Source organism: Microcaecilia unicolor, chromosome 4, assembly GCF_901765095.1.
Source record: "Microcaecilia unicolor chromosome 4, aMicUni1.1, whole genome shotgun sequence".
NCBI lineage: Eukaryota > Metazoa > Chordata > Amphibia > Gymnophiona > Siphonopidae > Microcaecilia > Microcaecilia unicolor.
Genome location: NC_044034.1, coordinates 346,506,035 through 346,518,042, shown reverse-complemented (window position 1 = coordinate 346,518,042; position 12,008 = coordinate 346,506,035). Strand labels below are relative to the sequence as shown.

At 43.8% G+C, this 12,008-nt stretch overlaps 1 protein-coding gene across 1 annotated transcript in view; it reads right to left on the bottom strand.

Moving 5' to 3' along the window:
- Positions 1-12,008, bottom strand: part of MORC3 (MORC family CW-type zinc finger 3) — a 192,008-nt gene that overhangs the window by 104,120 nt on the left and 75,880 nt on the right. The window contains exon 6 of the mRNA XM_030202213.1: positions 2,555-2,705. Coding sequence (XP_030058073.1) covers positions 2,555-2,705 — 151 coding nt within the window. The remainder of the gene's footprint in view (positions 1-2,554; positions 2,706-12,008) is intronic.

Genomic DNA, 12,008 nt, shown 5'->3' with positions numbered 1-12,008 from the left:
TGACCATGCACCTGGGTGTGAAGCCCGTCTAAATGAGCTCCCCAACCCAGATGGGATGCATCCATCGCCTGCACCTTCTAAGACTGAGGAATTTGGAAATGGAGTCCCAGAGTCTAACTGGACCGAACAGTCCAGAGACTGAACCAGCTCTGGCGACACGCTGATATCCCTACAGGTTCCCCATGGCCTGACACCACTGGGAAACTAGGGTCCACTAGGCGGGTCCACTGGGCAGTTCTCATGTGAAGATGTGCAATGAGTGTCACATGGACAGTGAAGGCCATGTGGCCCAACAAACTCAGCATCTGCTGAGTTGTGACCTGCTGACTGGCTTGAATTTGAGTGGCAAGGACAACAAGAGTGTCTGTCCTCGGCACAGGGAGTAAAGCTCATGCTCGCGGCATAACTAACAGGGCTCCAATGACCTCCAACTGCTGAAGAGGGAGTAGATCGGACGGGGTAGTTTAAAAGGAACCCTAGTAGCTCTAACACCTGAATAGTCCTCCGCATGGACTCCTGAGCATTGTCCCTCAAAGTGCTCTTCACCAACCAATCGTTCAGATTGGGAGTCCATGTGTTCCCCTGTCTGCTTAGTGATGCTGCAACTACTGCAAGACACTTGGTGAAGACACTGGGAGCTGACGCGAGGCCAAAAGGCAACACACAGTACTGGAAGTGATGTGTCCCCAACTGAAATTGGAGATACTTCCTGTGAGCTGGAATCATCGGGACGTATGTGTAAGCATCCTTTAAGTCCAGAGAGCACGCCCAATCGTTTTCCTGAATCATAGGGAAAATGGTGCCCAGGGATACCATCCTGAACTTTTCTTTGACCAGGAAATTGTTCAGGGCCCTTAGTTCTAGGATAGGATGCATCCCCCTGTCTTCTTTCATACAAGGAAGTATCTGGAATAGAATCCTTTCCCTTTGTCCCCTGGTGGAACGTGCTCCACCGCATGGGCCTTTAGAAGGGTAGAAAGTTCCTCTGCAAGTACCTGCGCTTGTGTGGAGAGCTAAAGTGATGTGCTCTCAGTGAGCAATCTGGTGGCTTCTGTCACCAATGTAAGGTGTAACCAAGATGGACTATTTAAAGGAACCCACTGGTCAGAGGTTACATGGTGGGGCGTGCTTAAAGCTCCAGACCAGGCAACGTGGACCGTGTTACCCACATGTGAGAATTACTGACCTGCTTATCCTCGGAGAAAATCAAAAGCCCCATTTATACTTTTGGATCAATATTTAAAACTTCAAGGGCAATGATTTTTTTTAAAATGCTAACTATGTTTAAATAAATTCCACATATTCGGTACCACTATCTAGATAGTGAGCTGAGTTGAATATCCAGCTACAGCACATAGCAGCAATATTCATACTGATACCTGAACTGCTGTCCTATTTTTTTTCCAGATAGTTATCCATTAGTACTACTACTACTAATCATTTCTATATAGTAGTGTGAAGATCACTGCTACCCAAATAACTTTTGTCTGTGCTCATGCTCCACCCATGTACTGCCCCAGTGTTCTCCGGTTAGTGCTGAGAAAGGCCTCCAGTGCACTTTGTGAGACTTCAGAGCGTAGAGAGGAGTGTGGCAACTAATAGCCCCCTTGAGGTATCGCAGTAGTTTCAAAATTAGGTTTGCAGAAGAAAAATGTCTTACACAAGCAAAAAAGGTTTGTTTTTGTGTCTGTTTACTTATGAGCTCTCAAAGAGCAGTTTCATCCTGGTGGTGTGCAACAATATCACCCCCTGGAATGCCCGATTCAGTGGATGGAAAGCCTAAATATCCTGCATTCAGGCATGCTACCTTTTCATATCTTCAAACTGAAAGCAATTCTCATGATGCTGTTTCATTCTGAGACCCAGGTTTTGAATTTCTTTGTTGCACTGTTTGCATTTTACATGGGATTTGGTTTTGGGTCATGCCTCTTTTAGTAGTTTGATGCAAGCTACCTTCAGATATAGTAGGATTTTTTAATAGGTATTTCCCTGTTCCAGAAGGGCTTACAATGTCAAGTTTATTTCTGAGGCAATAGAGGGTTAAGTGGCTTGCTCAAGATTGCAAGGAGCAGCAGTAGGATTTGAACCTGTTTTCCTGGTTCTCAGCCCGCCGCTCTAGCTATTAGGCTATTCCTCCATTCTCTGTTGTATTATGTATGCTTGTCTTACCCACAGGCACAGGAACTTCGTTAAAATATTTTTTCCACTTTCTGGTCCTTTCTCTTTGCATTTATATCCAGACTTTTCCTCCTTGCCCAGATCTATGCCATTCTACAAAATCCCCTATTTAATACCCTTTCTCTCTCTACTTTTAGAAAGAGGGAGGGCTTGACTGCATGCACACTGCCTAAAAGGGCTGAAGAGGTGAAACATAATTAGAAGTTGAGATTGCCATTCATAATAAACATTTTCAAAATCTAATTTAAATTTTAAAAAAATACCAGATTCCTTTTTAACCACCAATTTGTATTCACCTTGAACGCAATAAGTTTCTTTACCATCATACAGGGTCACACAAAAGTACTTGAATTTTTAGAAATAAGAGTATACATACCCGGAGAGAATAATCACTTTCAGGTGGAATTTGATCTATTCTCTCTTGTTTTCTGTACCCCCTCTTCCCTGCTACTTCATCTAAATCCTCAGGAATTCGGATATCATATTTATCTTTATTGAAATCAAATTCAGACTGCCCACGTTTGTCACTAAGGAAAGAGAAAAATCATTTATCTAGTTAATATTGAATGACCTATCACTATTTCAAGCACATCATATTGCCATACTAGCTGTCACTGTCCGATTGGATTCCATTTCACTACTGGTTAGCTGAATTGTAAATGGTACAAGGATGGTTTTTAACCCACATTTTTTTTTTTTAAGAACTCTTGTTTATTGGCACCCTGTGTAAATGTACAGACTGCAGCTGCAATATTCAAAATACAATAAAAGAGACTTGTTCAAGTGTCCAAGTTGTATATACAGTGCATATTATGATCAATAAATAAACTCCCACTCCCTCAACCCCCACACCCTCCCCATCCCCTCGACAGTTCAAGATCCTACTTCGTGTGACTGGAGTGAGAGAGTCCCAAAAGGGAGACCATGTCTTACAAAACTTATTGCCTCTCTTGGAGGCTAAGTCTGTGACTCCCCTTTTCTCTAAAGAGCAGAATTGTATCATAGACAATCTCCAATGTGACACATTTGGGGGTTCCAGATTCAACCACAGCTGTAAAATCACCCTCTTTGCCATCAAGACAGTTCTCTTTAGGAAAGCTTTGAGACCCAAGGGCGCCGAGCCCTGAATGTTAAAGTTATCAAACAATTGTCCAGGGGTGGGCTACCAAATGATATTCCAAATATGTGAGACATGCTTGCTCAATTCGACCCAGAAGGGATACACCAAAGGGCAGTTCCAATACATGTGACCCAAATTCGTATCTCTGCGAGCACACTTTGGACAACAGTCATCTCGCAGTGTAGCCCAAAAGGCTCTGTGCCGGGAAATGTGCAGCCGAAATATAAATATTTTTATTGTAGTTCTCACAATTAGCATTCTCCGTCATGTTATACGTGGACATTAAACAAGCATCCACTTGTTCCGGTTTCAGATTCAATCTCAACTCCTGGTTCCAGTGTTGGGTCACTATAGAATAATCATATGATTTAGTTGTCTCTCGTAAGTGGCCACTGAAATATTTCAGAGGTACTCTCGATTCAGCATCTAGTCCCAGCATTACATTAAGACTTTCCCAAGATTCCAGGGTCAGTGAAAAAGAAGACAAGGAATTGACATAATGCCAAATTTGAAAATAAGCAAACATCTCTATGGTCCAAGTCAAATTCTTCACATAATGTTTCAAAAGACTTGATAGCTCCTCACTCTGACACTACATGAAATAAATAATGGATCCCACGAGAGGCCCACTTATGAAAAGAAGGGGAGGAGCTACCTACTTGAAATGCCAGGTTGCCCTGGATGGGAAGCAAAGGAGAAACCTCTCTGTTCAAGTTATGAAATTTACATAACCAATACCACGCCTGGCGTAACGGTCGGAAAATAAAATTATAGGGGCCTAATGAGGTTAGTTTGTCTGCAGGAGCATGTAGCCTATATACAAAATTTAAACAACCAGAGAGGTTTCTGTGGGTGTGCAAGAAAAAAATTGAGTGGAGCAAAACCAGTCAGCAAGGTGGCGCACAGAACTGGCTATTGAAAACAAACGGAGATCCAAGAGATCCAGATCTCCCTTAGTGCGAGGAAGCATTGCCCTAGATAACATCATACGTGCTCGCTTCCCCTGACACAGAAAAAAAATTAGCTTCTTTCGCAGCCACCTTTCATCCCTATAATGTAACATTAGACGTAACAGTTGAAATATATAAATCCATTTCAGAAAAAGAATCATATTGTATAGCGCTACCCGTCCTAGTAAAGTTATTGGCAGTGCCTGCCACCCCTGTAGAATTTCAGTAGCTCACCACTTTAGAGGCCCCAAATTGTCAGGATAAAGTCGAGATGGGTGTTCATATCCCTGCTGACCTAAGTACTTAACTGCATCTTGTGCCCATTGGAAGGGAAAAATACCTTCCCACTCTTCTCTAATCTCAGGTTGTAGTGGTAAAGCCATTGATTTTTGTAAATTCAAGGAAAATCCAGAAAAAAAACCCCAACTTCATCTATCACCGCTAGCAACTGAGAAATGGATGTATTCGGCTGGGTGAAAGTGAGAAACATGTCATCAGCAAAGGCCAAGACTTTTACTGGTTGCGCTGGCAGTGTTACACCAACAATATCTGGGTTTGCCAAAATTGTTCTCAATAATGGTTCTTACTATGTAAGCCACACTGAGCCTGCAAATAGGTGGGAAAATGTGGGATACAAATGCAATAAATAAATAAGTCGAAATATCGGCAAAAAGGGGCATCCCTGTCAAGTGCCCATATGAACTTCAAAAGGAGGAGATTGAATCCCATTTACCAATAGACGGGCAGAGGGGCCTCGATACAGTGCTTCTACCGCCTCAATAAACCATCCCCCCCAATCCAACATATTTAAGAACTTGGAATAAGTAATCCCAATGAACTTTGTCAAATGCCTTTTCCATGTCTAGGCTGACTAATAATAAAGGTTCGTTAGAAGATTGACTATGGGCGATGGAAAGAAGAACTTTCTGAACATTTAGAGTGGCATGACAAACCCGAACAAAGCCTACCTGGTGGTCTCCCACCAGGGAGGGGATGTGCTGCCAACACCCGTGCTAAGATTTTTAAGTCAACATTGAACAGTGAGATCGGCCTGTAAGACTCTACCTGGTCACGCAGCTTGCCCGGTTTGGGGATGAGAGTAATAAGAGACTCATTTTTGCTCAGAGAAAAAAATCCCCATTCAACCACAGAGTCATAATAGGAGATTAAAGGGCTGCATATTTGGTGAGATAAGATTTTGAAGTATTCATTTGAAAAACCATTTGGGCCAGGAGCCGACCTCAGTGGGAGGGATTTTACTCTTTTTGTAGTTCTTGCGCTCGAATGGGTAAAGATAACTGACTTTGGACTGACTTGAGTTAAGCGTGGCATACCTGCATCTGCTAAATAATCCCAGGCCAAAGGTCCTCGTTCTCTCTGCTTTGAAGAATACATTGTTTTGAAATAAGCATGGAATGCAGTTACTATCTCATCTGCTTGGGTTGTGCATGCCCTGTAGGGATTGTAAGAGAAGAGATAAATTGGCGAGATGTCCCTGATTTGTTGCCAAAGTGTTGAAATTGAAGAAGCCGGACAAGCAAATGTTTTTTGGTTTGTTCATGTATAAGAGAGAGTTTAAAGTCACTAATGCTGATGACATGCTCTCTCTCTATTGCACTGTGTAGGGTTAGAGATATAGGCTTTCTTAGCTGCCCGATAGGCCTTTTCCAGGCGCAGTATGCCCGTCGCCCAGACATTTAACCCGGGCGCACATAAAAGCTATTATTGCTCCCCGAATTACTGCTTTAGAGGCTTCCCAAAATATTATCGGGGACTCACAAGACTCTGCATTTGTATCTTCATAAATTTTCCACCGTTCTCTGATATGTTCCAAAAAAATCCTATCCTGGTATAGATAAGAAGGAAATCGTCAAAATCGAGCAGTTGGACCCCTGGGGTCTAGTTCCAAATCTACCCAAATCAGAGAATGATCAGATATCTCCATTGGCCCTATGAAAGCTCTGCTAATTCTGAAGAACCATGTCTGAGAAAGAAGAATGCAGTCTATACACAACCAAGATTGGTGGGCTTTTGATTGATGAGTGTATCTCGTGTAGTGGGGTATAGCAGACACCAAGGGTCCACCAATTGTAGGGTTTTGCACAGTGCTGGAAGCCCCTTCCCCCCTCCCACAACCGGGAAAGCCCGGGGGGGGGGGGGACTATCTATCCAGGGTAGAGTGCAACACCTGATTAAAATCACCCGCCCACACCCAAGGGGCATCTGCATACTGGAGTCCCAATGCTGCGAACGACTGAAAAAAAACTAGGACAATAAGTATTAGGGCCATAGGCCACACACAGATAAAACTTTTGCCCTTGATAATTAAGTTGAATCAACACTACTCGTCCCTCTGAATCTGTATACACTAATCTTGATTGACATGGTAAGCCCTTCTTCAGTAAAATGGCCACTCCACTCCGTCGATTCCCAGAGGAAGAAAAATAACATTCCCCAACCCACTGTTGGCGCAGTTTCATATGCTCAATATCTGACAATTTGGTTTCCTGAAGACAGGCAATGGCAGCACCATGGTGTTTAAGTTAAGATAATATCTTGTAACGCTTTACAGAAGTAATTGATCACAGCCTACTCCTTGATACGTGGTCCTCACTTGGATTTCAGGGCTCTGTTCTTTCCTGGTTTTCTTCCTATCTCTCCCAGCGTACCTTTAGTGTATACTCTAGTGGATCCTCTTCTACTTCTATCCCAGTATCAGTTGGTGTACCTCAGGGATCTGTCCTGGGACCTCTTCTCCTCTCCATCTATACTTCTTCCCTTGGTACTCTGATCTGATCCCATGGTTTTCAGTATCATCTTTACGCTGACTCTCAGATCTACCTCTCCACACCAGAAATCTCAGCCTAAATCCAGGTCAAAGTATCAGCCTGCCTGTCTGACATTGCTGCCTGGATGTCTCAGCACCATCTGAAACTAAACATGACCAAGACTGAGCTTCTTATCTTTCCCCCTAAACCAACCTCTCCTCCTCCCCCATTCTCTATTTCTGTGGATAACACTCTCATCCTTCCTGTCTCATCAGCTCGTAACCTTGGGGTCATCTTCGACTCCTCCCTCTCCTTCTCTGCACATATTCAACAGACTGCTAAAACCTGTCGTTTCTTTCTCTATAACATCAGTAAAATTCGCCCTTTCCTTTCTGAGCACACTACCAGAACCCTCATCCACGCTCTTATCACCTCTCGCTTAGACTATTGCAACTTGCTTCTCACAGGTCTCCCACTTAGCCATCTCTCTCCTCTTCAATCTGTTCAAAATTCTGCTGCACGACTAATATTCCGCCAGGGTCGTTACGCTCATATTAGCCCTCTCCTCAAGTTACTTCACTGGCTTCCTATCCGTTTCCGCATACAGTTCAAACTCCTCTTATTGACCTATAAGTGAATTCACTCTGCAGCTCCTCAGTACTTCTCCACTCTCATCTCTCCCTACATTCCTCCCAGGGAACTCCGTTCACTGGGTAACTCTCTCTGCAGCCTTCTCCTGCACTGCTAACTCCAGACTCCGTTCCTTTTATCTTGCTGCACCATATGCCTGGAATAGACTTCCTGAGCCGGTACGTCAAGCTCCATCTCTGACCGTCTTCAAATCTATGCTAAAAGCCCACCTTTTTGATGCTGCTTTTAACTCCTAACCCTTGTTCAATTGTTCAGAACCCTTATTTTATTCATCCTCACTTTAATATTCCCTTACCTCGTTTGTCCTGTTTGTCTGTCCTAATTAGATTGTAAGCTCTGGCGAGTAGGGACTGTCTCTTCATGTTCAAGTGTACAGCGCTGCGTAAGTCTAGTAGCGCTATAGAAATGATAAGTAGTTGTAGTAGTAGTAGTAAGTAATTCCAGAGACATTCCAAGGTATTATATGAAGTTTGGAATTGCCAATCATCTCTCTGGGTAAGGAAACCACAAAGCTGTCCCAACCAAATCAAAAGAATCCCCGGAAGCCCAGCCTCCCTCCAGGGATATGCCCATATACCTCTCAAAGTAAGGAACCACCAGACCATGCTCCCCAACTTACTACAGACTTGAATTTGCACAATCATACTCTCACTCACTCCATACCAACCAAATCCTCCCAAAACCCACCCCTCCCGTTCCCTCCCTCCCAACCTCCCCTCTCATCCCCAACTCCACCCCTTTGAACAAAAGAATAACCAGATTCATTAGCTTAACTGTCTTCCAAATAAGATAGCAGGGGCCTCAAATACTTCATAAGTCAGCAGTGTTCATGTCGGTTCTCCTGGTCCCTCCAAAGATTTTATCCAGGACCGGGCCTCCTTGGGAGTATTAAAAGAATGCCAACGATTGTGTTGAATCCTTAGTATGGCTGGATATTATAGGGCAAACCGCATGTGTTTAGTTACCAATTGAGAGCAAACTGTAGAAAAAGATCTTCTTATAATTGAGAGAACTGCTGAATAGTCTTGAAAAATCTGGATTGGGTGACCCTCAAATTGTATCTCCTCCGATTTGCTTTTATATTGGCACAGGATCTGCGCTTTTTGGGAGTAGCAGTGGAATTTTGCTATCACTACTCTTGGTCTATCCTCAGCCATGCGAACTGGTCCCACGCGGTGCGCTCTGCCCAAGTGGATTGCTCCCTGTTCCCTCGCAGATGGAAATTTCTCTAGCAGCCAGGTTTCTAACCTTGATAAAAATGCAGATTCTTGGATTGACTCTGGAAATCCTAAAAAACGCAGGTTCTCCCACCTCACTCTAATTTCCAGGTCTTCAATCTTCAACTGTTGGGTGTGGGTCAAGGCCTACAAGGGCTCTATGCTTTTGTTATGGACCTGTCCACATCGGAGACTCGACATTCGAGTTCTCCCGTCCCGCGGGTCAGCTTCGATGTAGCCTGGACCATCCCTGCTATTTGCTCTGAAAGTTGTGCAGATCTGGAGTCCAGTGCCCTCACCACCGCTTCTGTAAGCTCGGGAATGAAATCTGAGGGAGGCTGCACAGGCGGAGGGGAAGCCACCATTTTGCCTTCTCCCAGGCGCGTTCGATCCTGGCCCCGTCTTGGTGGTTTAGCAGATATTTGTTGTTCTGTTCTAGTCAAAAATTTGTCCATATACTCCGATCTGGTAGGAGAATCGATATTTTCTTAAATCGCCGTTTTTAAAGGAAGTAAATTGGTGAAGGGAGGGGTTCCCAGAGCAGCTCGCTTCAAGCACGTCCGCTGCTGCTCACAGCATCACGTGACCTTTAACCCACATTCTTAACATATCCTGAATATAAGCAAATTCATCTATTAGAAAAAGATATTTTGTAGAACTTGTAGAAAGAATGCTGGGAACAAAACATGTACAAGCTGAAACGCAATGAGGGGATCTTTTACTAAAGCTTAACTCGAGTTATCTGCAGCAGGGCCCATAGAAATAAAATGGATCCTGCTGCAGATAACTTGAGCTAAGCTTTAGTAAAAAAATAAATAAATAAAAACTCTAAAATGGCTGAGTTACTTTGCAGAATACTATCAGAAAATATTTCTACAAAATTAAGCGACTTTTCAAAGGAAGGGAATTTATACTATGCATGATACAATGAAGGTTAAAAACAAAACCAAATTTAGAGGTTTAATTATGTTTACAGCTACATTGAAGGAAACAAAAAGGTGATTTTCATTATAAAGCCATTTACTAAGGTTTTATCCCACTGTATACAGTGGGGGAAATAAGTATTTGATCCCTTGCTGATTTTGTAAGTTTGCCCACTGACAAAGACATGAGCAGCCCATAATTGAAGGGTAGGTTATTGGTAACAGTGAGAGATAGCACATCACAAATTAAATCCGGAAAATCACATTGTGGAAAGTATATGAATTTATTTGCATTCTGCAGAGGGAAATAAGTATTTGATCCCCCACCAACCAGTAAGAGATCTGGCCCCTACAGACCAGGTAGATGCTCCAAATCAACTCGTTACCTGCATGACAGACAGCTGTCGGCAATGGTCACCTGTATGAAAGACACCTGTCCACAGACTCAGTGAATCAGTCAGACTCTAACCTCTACAAAATGGCCAAGAGCAAGGAGCTGTCTAAGGATGTCAGGGACAAGATCATACACCTGCACAAGGCTGGAATGGGCTACAAAACCATCAGTAAGACGCTGGGCGAGAAGGAGACAACTGTTGGTGCCATAGTAAGAAAATGGAAGAAGTACAAAATGACTGTCAATCGACAAAGATCTGGGGCTCCACGCAAAATCTCACCTCGTGGGGTATCCTTGATCATGAGGAAGGTTAGAAATCAGCCTACAACTACAAGGGGGGAACTTGTCAATGATCTCAAGGCAGCTGGGACCACTGTCACCACGAAAACCATTGGTAACACATTACGACATAACGGATTGCAATCCTGCAGTGCCCGCAAGGTCCCCCTGCTCCGGAAGGCACATGTGACGGCCCGTCTGAAGTTTGCCAGTGAACACCTGGATGATGCCGAGAGTGATTGGGAGAAGGTGCTGTGGTCAGATGAGACAAAAATTGAGCTCTTTGGCATGAACTCAACTCGCCGTGTTTGGAGGAAGAGAAATGCTGCCTATGACCCAAAGAACACCGTCCCCACTGTCAAGCATGGAGGTGGAAATGTTATGTTTTGGGGGTGTTTCTCTGCTAAGGGCACAGGACTACTTCACCGCATCAATGGGAGAATGGATGGGGCCATGTACCGTACAATTCTGAGTGACAACCTCCTTCCCTCCGCCAGGGCCTTAAAAATGGGTCGTGGCTGGGTCTTCCAGCACGACAATGACCCAAAACATACAGCCAAGGCAACAAAGGAGTGGCTCAGGAAGAAGCACATTAGGGTCATGGAGTGGCCTAGCCAGTCACCAGACCTTAATCCCATTGAAAACTTATGGAGGGAGCTGAAGCTGCGAGTTGCCAAGCGACAGCCCAGAACTCTTAATGATTTAGAGATGATCTGCAAAGAGGAGTGGACCAAAATTCCTCCTGACATGTGTGCAAACCTCATCATCAACTACAGAAGACGTCTGACCGCTGTGCTTGCCAACAAGGGTTTTGCCACCAAGTATTAGGTCTTGTTTGCCAGAGGGATTAAATACTTATTTCCCTCTGCAGAATGCAAATAAATTCATACACTTTCCACAATGTGATTTTCTGGATTTAATTTGTGATGTGCTATCTCTCACTGTTACCAATAACCTACCCTTCAATTATGGGCTGCTCATGTCTTTGTCAGTGGGCAAACTTACAAAATCAGCAAGGGATCAAATACTTATTTCCCCCACTGTATCTATTGGAAAATATTTAATAAACCAGGCCCAATGTGCACTAGAGATGGTTCTTGCAATGCATTTTACTCCACAGAAAGGAAATGTTCACTATGGCCCAAATTCTGCACAGCATTGCTCCATAACATTTTCTGTTCTTTTAGGCTTCCATTTTAATCAACATTGACACTATTAGGCCTATGACACCATAAACATCCATTGGCAACTAGTCCTGCCCTTTTCTACCCCACCCCCCTCCATGCACAATTTTTTAAATATCATCTATCCTCCTGGCTACCAAGCCACCGTAACAATATTTCCTCTGGAAACCAGTACACGTGCTACCCTAAGGTTAACCACTAGGTGTCCCTCTTGTGTGATGACGGGGGCAAGCTTCACTTTGCAAAATCTCTAGCCATAGTCTGTCCAGAGGGCAAAAGCCAAACTCAAAAATCAAACCAGTATCTTTAGTAAAGCAACGTACCACCACTCCTGCTATACCATC